This window comes from Gekko japonicus, unplaced genomic scaffold (assembly GCF_001447785.1).
Source record: "Gekko japonicus isolate JY-2015 unplaced genomic scaffold, Gekko_japonicus_V1.1 scaffold1123, whole genome shotgun sequence".
NCBI classification, from domain to species: domain Eukaryota; kingdom Metazoa; phylum Chordata; class Lepidosauria; order Squamata; family Gekkonidae; genus Gekko; species Gekko japonicus.
The window spans coordinates 93,999-114,915 of NW_015165858.1; the positions used below are offsets into that span (position 1 = coordinate 93,999).

Consider the following 20,917-nt stretch of genomic DNA (forward strand, 5'->3'; position numbering starts at 1 on the left):
ACATACCAAATGAAGGGGAGGAAACACACCATTAAGAGAACGCAAGGAACTCTCCTTCCAGTCTGCTGTACAAGCACTTTCAAAGACCTGACAGGCTGACCCCAAATTATTCTGTTATTTAAAAACAATCACATATATGCCAAATGGGTGAAAATATGTATAGATTACGGTATGTGTAGAAAGTTTTTCTGGACAAATAAATGGGTCCAAAAGAAAATCATGGACATAGATGGCCATGGTTAGAGCCAGTGCAGTGTAGTGGTTAGAGCACTGGACTATGACCCGGGAGACCCAGGTTCAAATTCCACTCCACCATGAAAGTTCACTGGGTGAGTGTGGGCCTGACACCCACACTCAGCCTAAACTAACTCACAAGGTTCTTGTGAGAAGAAAATGGAGTAAAGGAGAACAACACAAGCTGCTCTGAAGCCCCACTGGGGGGAAAGGCTGAGTATGAATGACATAAATAAATAACGATAATGGTTCCAGCAGTATAATAGTGTTGAAAATTTAGTTCAAAAGAGAAGCGATGGAGTAATTTTCTATGCAACTCCACTCTGTTACGAAAATTATTGCCTTCCAGTCAGTTTAACTGTATCCTAAGTAGCATTTTAATGAGAGTTTAAATCTACATCTGTATCTGTATTAAGTGATGCACTGTACCTTTGGTCTGTGCATTACATTAACTAATGAATTCATGGCAATGATCCCTAATGGGTTTCATTAGAATGGCTGCAATTCTGTACGCAGTGAGGCTGATGAAATCCTACTGAAATCAATGGGATTTAAGAGGTGCAACAGTACTCTGGATTAAAGACAAGGAGATCATTAAGCTTTTATTTCAGGTTAATGAATAAGAGCTATTAACCGCTGTGCTTTGCAATCACAGTTATGAACTCCTTTTCCAGTCCCATTCCACCCACACATTTGCACTGAAAAGAAGAGACTGTCCATCCTTTTCCTGCTATTTAAGCACCTGAATGGCGGGCAGTTACCCTTCCAGTGGATGCCATGTTAAGTGTTTGGGGAATACATGAACACCACCAACACTTTCTCTCCATGCGGGCACAGCACACATGCCATGTTAATTTTCTATGTAAAAAAAATATCTTGCCAAATAGATGAACAGTTGATACAGAATGCTGCAGTCAGATTGCTGACTGGAGAGGGTCATAGGGACCGTATTACTCTAGTCTTTTTTCACCTAAATTGGCTTCCAATTTCTTTCAGGGCTATATTCAAGACATTGATATTGACCTTTAAAGCCCTGTTTGGCATGGGACCAACATACCTTAAGGACCACCTTCTTCCCATGAATCTACCTGTTCACTCTGGTCATCTTCAGGCGCCCTGCTTCAGTTGCCCCCCACACACACACCACTATCTGTGGCTAAATGGGCACTGGTGACCAAAGGGCTTTCTTAGTCAGGGAACCAAAACTTTGGAACTCCCTCCCCAGGAATATTAGTCTGTCTTCCTCTCTCAGTGTCTTCTTCCAATGGGTGAAGACTTTTTTGTTGCATTTGACATACCCCCAATAATGGTTATTGGCCCTTCTCCCTGGTTCTGATATTGTATGATTATGTGTTTTTTACTAAATTATTTCATAATTTAAATGTTTTTCATTGTTCATCTATTGTAATGTTTTCATATTCACTGCCTTGGGGACCCTGATCGGGTGGAGGGGTAGCATAGAAATTATTTAAATAAATAAATAGAGAGATGTGATTTATTCAGTTTCCAGAGGGACCACTGTGTCAAGGCTGGGAAGGGGGCAGGGCCTAATCTGGGAAAGCCCTCTTAGCCTCATACCATATACTCTGGATCCAGAAGACAGAGGCCCAAAGTCAACTTCTAACAAAAACAGCTCAAAAAAATCTTTGCTATATGGAAGGGAGGGACAGGAGACGAGAAAGGGAACTTCTGAGCAGGTGTAGTTTGTCATGTCACCATGACCCTGTTCACAAGTTACAATCGATGCACGTATGTCCAGGATGCATGTCCATGTATCTGTTTGTAAGAAAGAACCAATGCATGCTTACTTTGCACCTGAAACAAAGGTCCAGTTCCGGTTAAATTTGGAGCTTGTAGCAGTTGTACATGCATTGAGTATAACATCAGAATTAATCAATACGCATAATAAAAATAATGAAGCGTACACTGTACATATTGTACATACTTGTAACTTGTAAACAGGACTAGTTGAAAGTTTGAAAAACATCACCTGCCATCATCATCATATGGCAGTCTGTGTTGTACAGCCTGGAGATCCAAGGATTGTTCAGCAGCCAAAGGTCTAACTCTTTAGCATTATGCACCACTAGCGCTATCCATCACTAGATGGCGAGCTAGACTTGCTGGTGGGCTGAGAGAGCTCTGAGAGCTTGACTGACCCAAAGTGACCCAGCTGGCTTTATGTGGAGGAGTGAGGAATCTAATCCAGTTCTCCAGATTAGAGTCCTGCTGCTCTTAACCACTGCACCAAACTGGGTCTCTGCCATAAATGTCCTCATCTACACAGTTATACATAAAGCCACCTTATACTGAATCAGAGTATCAGACCTTTGCTCCAACAAAGCCAGCACTGGCTACTCGGACTGGCAGGAGCTCTCCAAGGTCTCAGGTGACCTTGGGTCAGTCACTGTCTTTCATATCCCCCACTATCAGAGCCAACTCCTTTTAACTAGAGAAGCTGGAGATTGGGCCTGAGACCTTCTGCATTGTTCAGCACCTCTACCACTCAGCTACGGTCCTTAATGGTGCACGTACAGGGGGTGAATTGGGCTTCTCTGGGATGCCAACTGATTTTAAAGCTAGAAATCAACACTACTAGATACTGAAAAGCCCATTAGCCTGGGAGGTGACCCCAACCCTGCTGGAAAATCTCCATGGGAGTGTCAGCTCCACCACCCTCATCTCATCCTCTGGAAGTTTATGCCCATGTGTGAAACAATCTTTAAAAGAGTCAATGTGGTTGGAGCATCAGAGTAGAGGAGACCAAGGTTCTGTCGCCACTCAGGCACAGAGCTCGCAGGTGACCTTGAGTCTCTCAGGGTAGCTGACCTCACAAGAGGGGATGGAGGGAGAACCTTGTATCCTCCTGATGTCCTTAGGGGGAAAATGCAGGATTAAAATGAGAAATAGATGTTAAAAGTTGATACTTCTGAAGCAGTCCAAAAATAAATTATTTATCGAAAATACAGATTTCCATCTCTAAAATGCAGTTTCCCACCCACAAATGTGGCTGGTCATTCTCTGCATTTTCTTTTTGTATCTGGATGAACCCAAATAAGCATTTTCTCCAAACTACCCAGCAAGTCATGGTTTTTCCAACTAAGCACAAGTATGAAGACTATGAAGAACCAATATCTTATCTACCTCTGGAGGAAGAGCTGATAATAATGTGAGCAATTAGGGAGCTAGTGTTTGTTCTCCAAGCCACCAATGCAACACATTAAAATTAATCCAACTAATTCATAAAATTACCATCTAGATACGTAGTCTCCCAAGAGAATTCAATCATATTGGCTTTTATCTCATCAACACCTCTCAGTACCACTGTCTGTATCTGAAGTCTCTGCACGCCAATACTTCACTGACATAAGCAGTCCTCAGTAACACAGGTCCCTATTTTCAGTCTCTGGCTGCTCAAGTTTGCTTTGGTATAGCTGCTGAAGAACCGTGGAATCCAATCACTACTGATCATCAGTCATCACCAGGACATGACAGTTTAACTGCCTTCTAAAATCAACCTGAGGTTCCATCCAAGAAAAGGGTTGATCAGCAAGATGATCCTCATAATACTAAAAGTCAGGATCATCCAGTTAAGTTGACTGAGAAAGAAAAACATAAAGTACTCTGAATAATTAGGTTATGAAATCCACTATCGTAAAATGTGGCAGTGGCTACTCCTTAGTAACACCTAAAGAAAGAAGCAGACAAATCAATGAAAGCCAAGATCCATTAACCATGAAGAAAAATGGAACCTCCATGCTTAGTGTCAGTATGTATCTGAGAAGCAGATGCGGTGGGGAAAATATAAGGGAATAGCTCACACCCTGTGGTTAACCATGGGATCTAGGATCAGCCCCAGAGTTTGTGTTGCATATTTTCTATTTCTCTCATTTGTTTAGTTGTTTAAATTACATCTTTCTGTAAGGCACTTTGAGCCCCCAAGTGGGGAGAAAAGTGGCATATAAATGCCTAAATTAATTGGCAAGCCTTTGCTGCACCCTTGTAATAGGTAAAGGTAAAGGTTTCCCTTGCTCGAAAGCCAGTCAAATCCAACTCTAAGGTTGTGGTGCTCATCTCCGTTTCCAAGCCAAGGAGCCAGCGCTGTCCGAAGATGTTTCCGTGGTCATGTGGCCGACATGACTAAATGCCAAGGCACACAGAACGCTGTTACCTTCCCACTGAAGCAGTACCTACTTATCTACTTGCAATTTCTTGCTTTCGAACTGCTAGGTTGGCAGGAGCTGGAACTAGAGACGGGAGCTCACTGTTTGGTGTAGTGGTTAAGTGCGCGGACTCTAATCTGGGAGAACCAGGTTTGATGCCCCACTCCTCCACTTGCACCTGGCTGGATGACCTTGGGCAAGCCGTAGTTCTGATAAGAGCTGTTCTTGAAAAAGAGCAGTTTCTGTCAGATCTCTCTCAGCCCCACCTACCTCACAGGGTGTCTGTTGTGGGGAGGGGAAGGGAAAGGAGTTTGTAAGCCACTCTAAGACACTTTTGGGTAGTGAAGGGCGGGATATAAATCCAATCTCTTCTTCTTCTCCGTCATGCGGCACTTGGGTCTCAAACTGCTGAACTACCGACCTTCCAGCCTGCAATTCAGCATCTTAACCACTTGAGCCATCACAGCTCCTACTCTTATAATACAGACACATTATTTTTATTTATTTAATATATTTATTTCCCTCCTGTCAAGACACCCCTGGCAGGACACAATTTTAAAATGTGGCAGGACTAAACAACAAACAGTTGCAATCATCTCAGGCCATTTGTCATCTTCTTAGGAGTCCATAGTATGAAATCTCTGGGCTCCCTTTCCTTCCCCTCAAGACATACTTCTATTAGCCCCAGTAAAGATAGGGGAGGGGCTACCTTGGTTTCTCTCAGACCATGGATGATTCCTTCAGGAATACATTCTAAAACTAAAGTTATGGTAATATTTTCCTCATAACACCTGTTTTAAATATTTTCCATGATATTTCTTTTCAATATTAGAATGAGGAAAAAGTTATTTCTCCATGTTCATACCTTTCAATAATAGTGCTTTAATCAAGATGAAATCGTATACCTTTGTTCGGTGGATTATTGAGGAGAGGTCTAAAATCATGCTAGACAACCTCTTTAAAAATAAGAAGTCAATTATAAATTAACCAAACTTGTTTTTATATAAAATCATGGATTTTTAAAAGTGTTAAGTATGGTTCATATAGTAGTGGCATAGCATGATAATCATTTGCATGGGACGAGGTGTCACAACACTCTAGTCATTTCCACAGGAAGGAACTACACTGGTCACCCAGTTCTCATTATTCCTTCCAACAGACCACAGAGTAGTGATTACCTTTATGTGGCACTGTCTTTAACACTCTCATTAAAACGTTCAAAGGAGAAGCATCCCTGCACTGTATTGCGCTTTAGAATGATCAGAGATTAACACCATCTTAAGTGGAGCCTTTTACCCTACTGAAATTATTTCATTATGACTCAGTCTTTTGGCCACGATAATCTGCATACTTATGTATGTACAAATACTATGTACTAAATAAAGTAATTGCAGTTGAGGCTTGTAAGCTATTTAAAATATTGTTTATGGCTGTCTGAAGATTTACATACTGTGACCCATAATCATTGGCTGTAACGTTACCTGTCATGAGACATCTAACACCTATGGTCTTGCCACGCTATTATTTATTTATTTCCTCAGTTTCTATCCCGCTCTGCCCTACTGTAGTAGGGCCCACAGTGGGTAACAATATAAATATAAACAAAATTATAACTTAGTTAAAATAATTCAGTAAAAAATATAACAAGATTTACAATTAATCAGATGGCATAATAATAATGACTAATTCAGGGGAGACTTGAGTTATATAGCACCAACGCATGGAAAAGAGGAAAGGTAGAGGGAGGAGTCACTGGCTTTAGCCATAAGCTTGGTGGTACCATTCTGTTTTGCAGGCCCTCTGGAACTGTACTAAGTCCCAGAGGGCCCGGGTCTCACTTGGAAGACTACTCCACCAAGCTGGTGCTATAGCCGAGAAGGCTCTGGATCTAGTTGAAGCCAGCTGGATGCTCCTTGGGTCGGGGATCATCAATGTGTTGTTATTCAAAGTGTAGAGCTTTTTGGTGGGGTATGCCAGGAGAGATGGTTCCAAAGATATGTTGGTCCCAGACAATGTAGGGCTTTAAAGGTTAAAACCAGCACCTTGAACTTGATACAGTATTCAATCTGGAGCCAGCACTGCTGGTAGAGCACCAGTTGAATACGAGCTCTGATAGAAGTTCCAGTTAGAACATGTGCCGCTGCATTCTGGACCAGATGAAGCTTCTGGATCAGTCCCAAGGGCAGCATTGAATAAAGCAAGTTACAGTAATCTAGTCGGGAGGTGATCATTGTGAGGATCACTGTGGCTAGGTCAGGGCAAGATAGGACAAGGGCCAACTGCCTGACCTGGCGAAGATAGAAAAATGCCAGACTGGTAACATTTGTGATCTGGACCTCCACTGAGAGAGAGACATCCAGAATCACACCCAGACTTTTTCCCACTAGCACAGGTGTCAGCAGCGTGTTATCCAGAGTCAGGAGCCAACATCCCACTCTCAAGTCACCCTTCCCCAGCCACAGGACTTCTGTCTTAGTTGGATTTAACTTCAGCAAGCTCTGCTTCAGCCACCCAGCTACCGCCTCCAAACCCTCGGCCAGATTTTCTAGGGCGGTGTCCAGCCATCCAGCCATCAACAGATATAGCTGATATATTACTGTACTATTCGAACCCCAGCAGAAAGTTTCTCACACATTGGCTATCAAACTGCCGGGAGACAAACTTGTGCCCCAATCCTAAGCATGTTTTTGGAAGTAAGAGCCATCAAGTTCAATGGGATTTACTTCCTAGGAGCAGCATTCAAGATTGCAACATCAGAATTTCAGCGTCATGGGCCGGCCAGCTGCCTCCTCCTCTGAGGATGAGGAAATGGAAGAGTCAAGCCCTACACCAGTGGAATGCCCGCCTGAGCAGCTGGGTTGAGAAGCAGATCCAGTGAAAGAAGCATCAGGAAATGAGAGTTGCTCGTTCTGGCAGGAAACGAAAGAAAGGGGACAGAGATCAGAGTGTCAGTCACCGCCAGCTTCTCCTGAACCAGCAGAGCACAGAAGACAGAGAGAGCACTTGACAGGCTGAGAGAGATGACGAAGCACCCATTTAATTGTGTAGCAGCGATCAGTGCTGGTTCGTGGAATAGAGTTGTTACAGGAGCAGGAATCTACCTGAGCAGCTGGGTCTAGAAGCAGATCCAGTGAAAGAAGTGTCAGGAAGCGAGAGTTGCTCATTCTGGCAGGAGACGAAAGAAATGGGACAGAGATCAGAATGTCAGTCACCACTGGCTTCTCCTGAACCAGCAGAGTGCAGAAGATTGAGAGAGTGCTTGAAAGCCCGAAAGAGAGAAAGAAGTGCCAGTTTAATCACACAAAAGTGATCAAGTTCCTGGAGTAGAGTCATTACAGGAACAGGAATGATAAGCTGGTAAGCAGCAACACCTGGGCTTTGGGGATGAGTCAGCTAATGAAGCAGATAAAAGAAAAACGCAGAACAAGGATCAACATGGAAACAACCTTGCTTGCCATCCCCTCTGTGAGCTGACTCACTCAGCAAACAGATGCCTTGCACTCTGTCCTGTTAACCTCTGCTTGCTTCTCCAGCTAGAAACCCAGACCCCATCTCCTGCCCTGGCTTCCAAGCTTTGAACACTGGACTCCCAACCAGTGTTCCCTCTAAGCTGAGTTGGTGTGAGCTGGCTCACAGTTTTTTAGCCTCTGGCTCACACATTTTTGTCTTAGCTCAGGATGGCTCCAGAGCAGACTAATTTATGCAGTATGCAAAGCATTTGCTCACAACTTTTAATGCCAGTAGCTCACAACGTAGGATTTTTTGCTCACAAGACTGCACAGCTTAGAGGGAGCATTGCTCCCAACCTTCCTGTTTCCCCAACTTTTAGACTGAACCTTCAGCTCCCTGACTCTGTACTGGTTTGTCGGCCTTGCTCTTATCTCTTGCCTTGATTGATTGTGATTGTATTTGTGCATCCCAGACACCCCGGGTAGAGTAAAAGTGCCAGGCTCTGCCCTGAACACAACATTTGCAGTGGTTGATTGTGATTGTATTTGTGCATCCCAGAGGCCTCATGTATAGTACAAGTACCAGGCTCTGCCCTGAATGCGACAATCAGTGGTACTTGCCCAAAAATGTACCAACAAAATCAGCAGTTATGAAAAATGTTCCCTCTAAGCCGTGGAGTCTCATGAGCAAAAATTCTACTTTGTGAGCTACTGGCATTAAAGTTGTGAGCGAGCGATTTGGCTACTACATAAACTAGTTTGCTCTGGAGCCCTCCTTCCTGAGCTAAGACAAAAATGTCTGAGCCAGAGGTTAAAAAACTGTGAGCTAGCTCACACTAACTCAGCTTAGAGGAAACACTGGTGACTGGCCACAAAGAGTGAGGCATAGCTGGTTCTGCCTATGGTGCCCAGCTAGAAGGCAGTACAAGATACCTGAAAGCCACAGCTGCCACAAGCACAAAGGTGTGTTTGAACTAGACATTCAATCTACCCAAAGAGAAAGAGTTATTATCTAATTTCCTTCAGGCATCTGCAACTCAGCAATAAACAAAGGAAGCAATTGCTTGGAATTAATTGTGTGTGCAAAATGAGATGTTTAACCTCTTTCTTGCTGATTCAATAGACAGCATAGCAGTGTGGCCAAAAAAACAAAGCATGCAGTACCAGACTTGAGTTTTGCTACATAGGCTTCATGTAGTAAAACTAGAGAAACACTCAAAGAGTATTTTATCATCATTCTCTGTTCATTTAAGTCTTAGTAAAATATGAAGTAATGTTCTCATTATGGCACATCTATTTTCCCCTTTGTTATAGTCATTTCCATGGATTTCAACAGGAAACACATTTTCAGCTGTACTTTTCACCCCATCCAACTGAGATTAAATTCTCAGGGAGTGTATTCCCAGAGGAGCCTCCTGCCAAAATCCTGGCAGAAAGTAATGCTTCCTCATTTTATAGGCAATTAAAATTCTCACTTGGCACAGGGAAGTATTCAGCAATTCAAGTGGGCACAGATTATATATAGCCTCTTGTATGAGGCCACCCCATTCACATTTAAAGCAAGTTAGGAGTCTACTTGGGGCGGAAATATAAAATGAGTAAAATCTTTCTCCCTCTTGTGCCTTACTTTTCTCCCCTCTTATACTCAAAGTATTTATCTTCTACCCAGACTCAAATACCAGGAGCTAAGCTGAGAGAAAAACACTGAAATAAATGGAGCTCTGTGGGGTAAGGGACTTGACAAGGGAGAAGAGTTAGCTACGGTATCTACATGTTACATTTTTATTTTAAAGTAGGCACATAAATACTAACCTCCCACTTTATTTACAAAGGAGAAAGCCTGTCTTTTACCCCCACTGAGGCCAACAACATATGATATGAGGTAATTTGAATTAGGAAAATGGCAAGGAAGGAAAGATTTAACCCCTTCCCTCAACTGGGCCTTCACATGGGTGCATTGGATTCATAGAATCTTAGAATCACAGAGTGGGAAGGGACCTCCAGGGTCATCTAGTCTATTCAAACCAACTGTTACAAAACATCATTTACACTCTCAGGTTCACACTAAAAGTTACAACTTTTAACCTGGACTGGACTCACATTCCTGCAGTCCCATAAGAGCCGAAGAGAATTGCTTTTCAAAGAGTGACAGGGGCCCAATTCTGCTTGGGACTCCAGGTGGCACCACCTGGAGATCTCCCACTATTACAATTTATCTCCAGGTGACCAAGATCAGTTCCTCTGGAGAAAATGGCTGCTTTGGAGGGCAGAGGTCCCTCCCCTCTCCAAACCCTGTCCTGCCCAGGCTCTACTCCCAAAATCTCCAGGTATTTCCCTGCCCAGAGCTGGCAGCCCTACCCCACACAGCTCCTGCATAGAATGCAAGTACCCATTAAAAATTTCACATCTAGTTTAAGACAAAACTAACTTGGAAAAAGATTTCTTTAGGTGGTCAATTCCCAGCATCAACACACAGGGTTTTTTTTCTCTCACCCACACCAGCCACCAAATCACCACAACTTACCAATTTACCCATTTAAAAATGTATTGTAGAAAAGAGTGAAGATATTTTGGTTCTTCTGTTTATTTTGTAAAACATTTATATCCCACCTTTCCTCATGGTTCAAGGCAGCTTCCAGTAATATTGCCTTGCCTTGCTCTGTACCACATACCAAGAACCAGAACATTTATGTTATCTTTATATGCGCTGCCAGGTATGCATGTGTCTATGCATGAGAAGAGAATGGTTCTGGCTTTCTTGTTAATGTGCATGTGTCAGAGTGTGTAACTGTTTCTTGCATTTTATTCTATTGCATGTGCATGAGACAGATCTATCTAGCATTTATATAAGCAGACTGTTTGATTCTTGGATCACTTCGTTTTTTTCAGGCATCTCTTCTCCTTCTTTGAAGCTGAAGTCTGGACTGGGTTAGACAGAGCATTTTCTGTGGACTACTTTCCCCCTGACCTCCCTGCTGGGAGGCAGCCGCTTTCATAATATTGCCCAGACCTCTACAAGCCCCCCTGTGCCCCCTCCTCTGTTAATGCTACAGTACACTATAAGCCTTTCCTTTTACCATTCCTTCATTTCATTCCTCTTCCTATTGGCAATTTTTTATATATATTGGCAATACAATCCAAAGGCTTTATCTAAATCCTCAGTGAACCTGGATGAAGCTGGACTAGATCCAGAGGACTTTCAGATCTGACAGTTTACAGCCTCAATTCCACCCACAGCCCTAGATCTGCCGCTTCCTCCACTGGGTCCTCACCACCAATTTAAATTTTAGGGGCAGAAGAGTCAAAATGCCTCTCTATCCTTAATTTGCACACTAAACTTGTGTTGTTCAATCAATACACAGCATAGAAATCGCTTTCCAGCAGTTTTCCTGCATTATTATTTCTCAGAACAACCTTTCAGGAAATACACTGTAAATAGTCTCAAAATGAGCAAGGCAAAAACAATCACTCCCATGCCTCTGCTGCTGTAAAAGGTGCTTGCGATACCTTCCCCCCCAATACACCCACAAGTCGTTCCTGGAAGTTTCCAATTGGCTGGGGATGATGTCATAACCACTGCTATAATGCGAGATAAAATGCACAAGACTCATTGTGTTCCCTTTCAATGTGTAAATTCTGTCCTATAAAAAGCACGACACAGCACACAAAGCATTTCAAGGAGATTACTGCACTTCTGGGGTGATTAAAACCACTCAGTGAGTCAGTCATTGAGAAAAGGGGCATGGACATAATTTCCAGAGCAGCAGCAGCCACAGCTCGTAGTCCAGCTATTGAAATATGAACTGGATGGCTAGAGAGAGGGGAAGGCAGCCTTCCCGCTCACAATGGAACCCAGCAGAGAGGCTCTGTTCTCTGTAAGTAATCATTACACTGCCACTGAATCAAATTAAATAGAGGGGATTAGAAAGTTGTCCCTTCTAGAAATTTCACAGTACTAAGTGAAAGAACTTCGAAGAAAGAAAAGGCAGTACTTCCACAAAAGGGAAAATCAAGGGGGTTGGGGGTGTTTTTTTTGGCAATTCTGCTTAACTTATTCATTTTGATTCTGGATCTGCACTGCATTTACGGTGCATTTGCACACACAAGTGCTGACATGCTTTGGGGATTTGCTCTTTGTCCATATTCCACTGCAATCCACAAGACCAAGAAGCAACACCTTCCCAAATACTCGTCATGCAACAAGTTTAAGCTGCAAGGCCCATAGCGGGGAGTGTTTAAGGACTGCTCCAACAGTATGGCACACTGTTTTTAGGGGAGGGGAAATTGTCCATATTGCTAGTGCCAGACTCAGGCATTTTGTACCCAGAAATCAAAATGGTCCCCTCACCTCTGGACAAGAGCTGTTTTTGAGACACACACACACACACACACACACACAGAGGTAAAGAAGACTATGGAGACAAGATAGTGTATGTTCCTTCTGGAAAGCCGACCACGACTGTTTCATGTACTTTTCTGATAAGGCCAGACTGCAAGGAAACTTTCACTTCACTTCGGTTGGATAGGTTGTGGCAAACAGTTGGCCATTTTAAATCACTTTAGCTTAGATTTGTTTTAACCTTTTGTTTAAAAATGTACTATTGTTTGCCCTGAGTGTGGAAGATAAATACAAGGACTGCTCATTGCCAGAACTATTTCAGTATACCTCCTGAGCAGTGTTCCCTCTAAGCTGAGTTAGTGTGAGCTAGCTCACATTTTTTTAACCTCCAGCTCACACATTTTTGTCTCAGCTCAGGAAGGATGGCTCCAGAGCAAACTAGGTTATGCAGTAGCCAAATTGCTCCCTCACAACTTTAATGCTAGTAGCTCACAAAGTAGAATTTTTGCTTACAAGACTCCACAGCTTAGAGGGAACATTGCTCCTGAGTCACCCACTTCCACAATTATTTTAAAAAGATCAGAACATTTTCTTCTTCTATTCATAGTATACGAAGGGGCATAATATTAAAGACGGACACACAACTTTCCTTAAGTAAAAAAACTAGCTGGACCTTTTCTAGCTCTGCATTGCTGCCAGATGCAATTAAGGCATAACAGTTTATGACACTACCTGTAGCTCCCTCTTCTAGATCAAGGCTCCATTTATAGGCGGCTAGCTAGAGGCAGCCATCCAGAATGAGAACAAATGAATCTCCATCCCAAAATCTTATTGAGCACATATGTATATGTAACAACGTTGCTTTTCCCTATGGGGCCAAATTTATCCACCTCCATGGACTGCCCATGGAGGTCGATCCAGTGGTAAATTTCCACTAATAGAAAGAGCATAATTTTCACTGATTTCATTGCTCCCGCAGCAGACCCCTATCTGCCCCTCATGCTGTTCTGTGGGCTCCCCCAACACCAGCACCTGAGGGACCCGATTCAGACTGCAGTGGCAGGGGGAGGAGAGGTTGCTAGGTTGACAGCAATCCCTTCTGTCAGTAGACACTTTCACTGGATCCAGTCATATCTGGGTGTGGAACAGCGGTCACTGGGGGAATGGAGGGGGAGGTATTTGTGAATTTCCTGCATTGTGCAGGGGGTTGGACTAGATGACCATGGAGGTCCCTTCCAACTCTACAATTCTATCTTGTAGCTGATTATTTTGCCACTGATTGGTACAGCCAGCCAATGCTGTGGAGGGGGGGTGTTGGATTTTGTTTTTGTCTTACCTAAAGGAAGCTTCCCTTTCAGTTTCCTCGAATTCTGGGCAGGCAAGCTTGTATCATCCTCTGTCCAACCTACTGGTGTTTCTGTCATAGCTACACAATCAGTTCTTTCAGCAAATGCATGAAACCTGAAACATAAAATTTTTGAGCATGAATCTGGTAACTTCAGCTGATGATCTGACACAAGCACCATTGTTATGTTATACGCTTTAACCATATTCCATGCCTTTCTCTGCAACTCAAACATTTTTGTTTCAGCATATTCTTAAAACACAGATGCCAAAACTGAGCTGTCTAGACAAATCAAGATTTAGCAGCCATGAGCCTCTGATCATGTCTACAGACCACAATTGGCTCACCTGCACTGCAAATCACCCTCATACTAACTTATTACTAACTAAATTGTCATTGCTTCCCCCCACACAATCCTGGAAAGTATAGTTCAATGAGGTGTAAGAATTCTGTATTGGGAGACTGTCTAGCATTCCCTACCCCTGAACTACAGTTCCCAGACATCACTGAGAAGAAGAAACAAGCCATTAATCTGTGTAAACCATTAAACTATATAACCTGGACTAAAATTCACAGATACCCAAACACAACATTGTGGCATAATAATTATTCCAGGAGCTATCATTTATCTGTTATCTTTTGGTTGTAACCCCACCAACTGCCAACCTAGCAGTTCGAAAGCAAGAAATTGCAAGTAGATAAATAGGTGCCACTTCGGTGGGAAGGTAACAGCGTTCCGTGCACCTTGGTGTTTAGTCATGCTGGCCACATGACCACGGAAACGTCTTCGGACGGCGCTGGCTCTTCGGCTTTGAAACGGAGATGAGCACCGCAACCCTAGAGTCGGATTCGACTGGCTTTCGAGCAAGGGAACCTTTTACCACCAACATAAGGTCCTATATACAGCCACCACCTCAAAAGAAGACTACCTGGCCATTCCCTGCCTGCAGGATGGGTGGACTATAAATACGAAAAATAAAATAAATAAAATAAAATAGTATGCCATCTGTGCAGACAGACTGAACAAAAAGAGACACAGAGCATTTGCAAGGATTCATACATCTGCTCACAAAATGTACAGAACTGAGAAACATTAAATATTACATTTACCTCATACCTGCCACTGGTCTGATGACTCAGCTCCTTTAAGAAAGTAATTGTTTCTTCTTCCCTGGCATTAAAAGACACTGTATGGATTGGACGTGGGCTCCTTAAGGTCTTCTGCAGGAACAAGTGCTTCATGCGTTCAGGCAAATCACCCACAACAAAATAGTACACAGCTTCTATCTGTGACAGACAGGTCATTGTGAGGGAAAAAAACCTAGACACTACTATTCATATGCTAAAACTAAGGCAAAGTTTCTAAAGGGGCATTTTTGGTCTCAGACTGTGGACACAAAAACTCAAATCAGTTTCAACACAGAGGCTAAAACTGGTTATCAGTGCTATCCAGTTTCACCATAAGTGTAAATTTGTGGAGTGAATCTCAGTTTGGCATGTGAGTATCTAACATGAAGTAGAATAAAATATGTTCTACAGCACAAGATTCCCCGTGTTAATAATACCGCTGAGCTTTCATGAACTGACTCATCCCCTTTCCTGTGGCATAGTGGAGGAGAACAGGGCAGGCTTGATGTGGTTCAGGGAAGAGAGTGAACTGAAAGACTGCCATATATAGGCTAAAAACTGCTAGCTTCAAATATCTTTCAACCAGAACAAATTCCGGCCATATGCAATGTAAATTGACATTATAATTGGTCACTTATTACTTGTAGCTAAAGTCACTTCCCAGATCCTTTTCATCCAAATTTCTCCTGAGATTTCAGAATTCCAAATTACCTTGTCTTTTTTTCCTAAATGGAACAGAGGCATTTGGAATACTACATTGTTCCATTAAAAAGAAATTCTGCAAAAGAGGCATGTTTCCTTATCAGTTACCATTAAAATTTTCACTTGCATGTTTCTTGGATACATCATCGGGCACAGCAAAAGGCTCCTTTCCAGAACAATATTAACACGAGCAGTCTGAAGAGGTACGCTTGATGTTATCAGGCATAATATTTTTTAACATTTCTTAATGTCACGGAAACACTCCCCCGCCCGAACTGCTTCGTGGGAAGTCAAATGCAAAGCTTCATCTTTCTGAATGTGATATTGTTATGTACATACGATCTTGGTAAGTACCCGTCTGCATATCAACTTGAAAGGAATTCCTTCTAAATAGCCCACTGGTATTTCATTTAGCCCCCTTCATAATTCATCACCATAAAACTGGCCATCCAGTTCTCACGGGGTATTCTTAGACTTAATTGAAGACTTCTGGAAATATGCAGAAGATTACCGTATCGTCACACGCTGCCTCCAAGACAGCTTCAATGGGGCCTGAGTGGCAAACAGCTGGCAGGTGGTCCAACGCAAAGAGCCACTCGACGGCAGCCTTAAGAGAACACTCGGTCACAGGAACAGCTTTCTCCTGCCATTTCACAAGATCTTCAGTAGCCCTGAAACAGATAGGAACTTAAATATTCAGGGGAAATGCTACACTGGCTTGCAATGCAGCACTTGGGAACTGATAGGAGGAAACTATGTATGACTTGCCACCTACTAGGCTGTACCTGGGAATTCCTCAGATCGAGGGGAGGCCTTATACAGTGTCTAGACAGACATGCGATCTGGGTACCAAATGCCCAGAAAAATGTCCGCAGCCTTTCTGAGACAAACCACTTTGATCAGCATTCAATGACACCGTCCTGCTCCTTCGCCCTGCCTAGCAGCTGTCTGTGAGAGGGTTTTAACACTTACCACAGATCAAAGAACTTTGTGCTAAGGACTGGAGAACTGTCGCAACAGGATGGGCCCACAGATGTCTTGGATGGCCACAGAGAATGGAATCAGGGTGGGGAGCCAAGGCCTTAACCACCATCACTGTTCCCGCTCCCCCCAAAACCTAAACCTGCGCAATGACCTCCTCACCCCTCTTTTCCTCCTATCCAACTCAAGGCTAGGAAAGATTCCTCAAGGGGCTACATTTGGCACAGGGGGCTTCCATCTGCTGATCCCTACCATGAGTCAAAATGAATTATTATTATTTTTTGCTCAGAGAGCTCCAGCTCTCCGGCCATGAAGACCGATCCATGTAAAGCAACCTTGGTAGCCCAGATGTGGTAGAAAGGCAAGATATGAGTTGTGTAAGTAAATTACGCTCAAAGGCCATGTCTTTATTGAACTAAATTTTGTGGAGGTGTCATCTTACATTTTATCCATCCATTATCACTTTTAAAAGGTTCATTTTGAACCTTTCTGACAACAGCTTGCCAGGTTAGGCATCATACTGGATATGAATAGAACAATTTGCATCTGAATGCCCCACTTTCTAACTAGGCTCCACCCCAAAAAAACTTTGGAGGTTGCTGTCCTGGAATCGGCTGCTGGCCCGGTATCGGTTGCTGTCCCGGAGGAGGCTGTTGCGGTACCGGTTGTCCTGGAGGAGGGAGGGGGGTGGCAGTTGCTGCAACGCTTGTGCCGCCATCAGATTCGCGAGGCGATGGTCCATCATTGTCGGCAAGGCATCAAACACATCAGCCACTGTGCGCATGACTTGCTGCAACGACCGTTCGATTTCTTCCAGGCGATCCTCACTGGGGTCTCTGTGGTCTCTGTGGGGCCTCTGTGGGTCTCACTGAGTCCGGGCCCCGATCCTCTCCCAGGATCGTCCGGCCAAAAGTCATCTTCCTCCCCTCGGTACCTTCCGCGCCTCTGCTCTCGCTCACCCAGGCTGTCCCGGAGGCCGCTCCCTTGGTAGGAGTAAGTCTCTTTCGTGCCTTTGGTGTCAAACATCGTCCAGTCCTCGTAGGCCAGCACCGGTTTCCGACCCCATTGACTCGGGGTCGGAGGCGTCCACTGTAAGTAGCTCGGGCGAGGTACCGTTCCCCCCACTGCTCCCGTTGCAGGCACCGAGACGGGCGCCGTGGTGACCAGTGGGGCCGCAGAGGTGACCGGGACGCCGAATAAGTCCCCCTCTGTTGTAGGTACTGTTGTAGGTACCGTTGTAGGTACATTCCCCTCTGTCCCGCTCATGATTGCAATCAGACTCGGGGCGATGAGGAAAAGGGATTCCTAATAAAATGTTGAATCTCCAAAGTCTCCAAAATAAATCCACGTTTAAAGGTTAAAGCAAAATTTATTCCAAAGCATTTGAAAGAAACAGGAACAGTAGAATTGTTAGGAATGGACACAGACCCCAGAGGGTAACATAATAAAGGAACTTTGAACCAAACTATAACCAATAGATCCCTTTCCCGCCGGCGCGAATAAGGAAGGCACTGACAGGTAATTGCATGGGAATGTAACAGTTTGCCTTTCTCAAAACAGGCCCTTGGTTCACAGGCAAAAAATACCACTAACAAGCGAGCAGATAACAGGGCTTCGTCTTCCCACTCCAGCTGGGTAACCTTGAGCTGTTACAGACACCTACAAAAACAAGAATGTGAAGAATACAACAGAAAAGGCAAAGGGGGAAGGGAACACACTCAGGGAACCAGAACTCTCAATGGCAGCTCGCTGACACTCTGCAGAGGTTTCCGTGGTGGTCTCCCATCCAAGTACTGACCCAGCTTAGCTTCCAAGAACTGATGGGATCGGGCTATACCATGCTGCCTTTCTTCCAGCTCCTCTATACCCAGAAGCTTTTCCCCTTAACTCAAAGAAAAAGTCTTCATTTTGTGCAGGGCCAGGTTCTGTAAACAAACAGCAGGCATTCTATGTTTCTGCTGCCTGAGGCAGAGAAAGAACAAGGGAAGTTTCTTCTCAGCTCTTGTTCTAAGTGTCCTACTCCATAACCATTCTGAACTTCAGTTGCATTAGAAGGGAAGGGTTGGGGTCATGCCTCAGTGGTAGAGCACTTCCTTTCATACAGAAGGTCCTGGGTTCAATCCTCACTATCCCTGGTTAAAAGTAGGTGATGTAAAAGACCTCCACTTGAGACTCTGGACTGCTGCTGCCCGTCAGAGTAGATGATACTGGTCTTGTTAGACCAATGGTCTGACTCAATACAAGGCACCTGTGTCAGAATTCTTGGTCATCTTCTATCCTATTAGATTTTTAAAAATCTAATCTGATTTTTTTTAAAGCTAATGATAGGGACCTATTTAACTGTCCAGTACCGGACACGGACTTCTGAAAATTAAAATGCCAAGTAAAACTTTGGAGAAAACAATATATCACTTACAAGCAAATCTTTGCCACATAAAGAAGACTGGCAGCATTTTCTGAAGATCCGAATTAGCAGGTAATTATCCCACCAAAAGATAATAAGCACTGCTTCAGAAACAGCACTGAAGACCAAGTGCAATTATGTTCACTTAGACTTTTGATGCCCTTCCAACATAGCTTTGGAAGCTGAATCAGTTGGCTATACCCTTCGTATCACACCATTTTAATTTTTAGAAATCCAAAAGATCGCATTAGCAAAGCATAGGATATAAACGGCGTTCCTCTGACTTACCGAATGAGATTAAATTTGGCTTTTTGGGTGATTTGCTGCGTCAGGACCATACGAAGGGCCTCACAAGACAGATTAAATTCTGCTCGAGAAGAAACACCAAAATCCAGAACCACAGCAATGGACTGTTCCTGGATCACTCCAAATATTTGCCGGCTTTCAGTAGTCAGCCATTCCATTCTCTGTTTGTACAGTTCAATGGCTACGGTAAGACAGTCCACGAAATGAATGAGGAGGTCTTTGCTGGCTGTTAGCTATAGGTAAATAAAGACAGACAGACAGTATAGATTCCAAAATGGTGAGCGCTGAGGTAAGAGATGTAGCAGCTGCCTATTTCTTGGTTTCTTCACAGCATCTAAAGATGGAGGCACATTCTCCTCATCAAGACGTGGCATAGCTCCCATTGGGTTGGTCTGTACCCTTATATTATACAGGGAGTGTTTGTTAATAAGTTTCAAAATAGCATTCATGCATTAGCTCTGCAAAAGTCTGGTGCTATGATTCACAAGCATCTACTATTGCTCCCACTACACAATCACCAGAAGTGACCAAGGAATGCCCTTGTGAAAATGCCAAGAGGAAACCAGTTTCTGGGCCACAATTTCATTTCCATAGCTTTTAATGGATTAATCAAAAGAGGGGGAAACTCTTTGTTTAAAAACAGTCTGAGTCAGTAACTCTTTGTTGGATGGTTTAAGTGCCAAATCAAAACTGAACTATTTCATATGACCTCTCAGCTATCTGAATCACCGTCCGTCCCCCCCCCATCCCTTCCCTCAAACTTTTTCCGGTTGCTTCCTTTGACAATTTAGGAGGTGGATATTCCAAGTCAATTGTCAACTTGTCAGTCAGAATTATTCAAGTGGCAATCCCAATTTACAGAACACGCACAGCCATTTCCTCATTATAGGAACATGGCGGGCAGTACTGTATTCTAGCCATCTCATGCTGTCAACGTGGCTTGTTTTTTAGAAAGTGAGAAACTTTATTACTCCACCCAACGACGAATCCATCACACTTACATTATACCGTTTTCCATCTTCTGCTTTTGTGTACTGAGGATACAACCTGTTTGAATATCGAGAAGCCACAAGTTTCCCCAAAATTGACACATAATCTAGAATATAAGACAAAGGTATATAAACAAAGGTAGTTTTCTTGTGCTGTTTTCATTACCCTGCATTCTTCTTGCAGCCCAGTCATTGCATCTGTATGCAGAAGTTGATATAAAACCTGCAATCCTGAGGGCATGCCACCAGCCCCATAACCAGAAATTCTGGGTTAGTGGGGCATGGGGAAATTTTGTGGGGCAGCAGGGGAGGGTGAGGGGAGGGAGAGGGGTTGCCACACACTTTCCCTGAGCTCCGAGCTGCAATTTCACCACTTGGAGATCAGGTGCAGGCAGCCCCTGCTAGAAAAACAGCCCCTGTAAATGTTGTTTTTAATGGGGGCTGCCCGCGCCTGATCCCCAAGCGGCAAAATCGCCACTTGGAGAACAGGGAAGGCGTGCAGCTGCCCCTCTCCCTTGCAGGAGGTGAGGGAGAGGGGCAGTTGCCAGCTGCATGCCTTCCCTGAACCTGAAAGGGAGAAGGGTGGCCACACAACTCCAGGAAAACAGTGGACACTCCCCAGCCCAAAATAAAGCATTTTCAAGCCACATCAATATCTGCACGAGACATGACCCAGGAGGTTGGATGAAGTAACTTTAGCACAGTGCTGGCTCAGTAAATATAGGCAAACCCCAGGAAATGAAAACGGAACTAACCAGAATTGCCACCTCTTCCTGCACACCTGCTATTTTCTTCAAGGAATTGCCTACAAACATTTCATCTCCTCATAGCTCTGTAGGAGGAAGAGAGGGAGAGGAGCGGCTGCAAGATTTAAAGG

General features: G+C 43.8%; 1 protein-coding gene across 1 annotated transcript in view; it reads right to left on the reverse strand.

The window, feature by feature from the left end:
* Window positions 1-20,917, reverse strand: part of VWA3B (von Willebrand factor A domain containing 3B) — an 81,300-nt gene that overhangs the window by 55,704 nt on the left and 4,679 nt on the right. The window contains exons 3-7 of the mRNA XM_015411192.1: window positions 20,053-20,147; window positions 19,034-19,284; window positions 15,872-16,031; window positions 14,648-14,817; window positions 13,522-13,646 (exon numbers count right to left, since the gene is read on the reverse strand). Of these exons, the coding sequence (XP_015266678.1) occupies window positions 13,522-13,646; window positions 14,648-14,817; window positions 15,872-16,031; window positions 19,034-19,284; window positions 20,053-20,147 (801 nt within the window). The remainder of the gene's footprint in view (window positions 1-13,521; window positions 13,647-14,647; window positions 14,818-15,871; window positions 16,032-19,033; window positions 19,285-20,052; window positions 20,148-20,917) is intronic.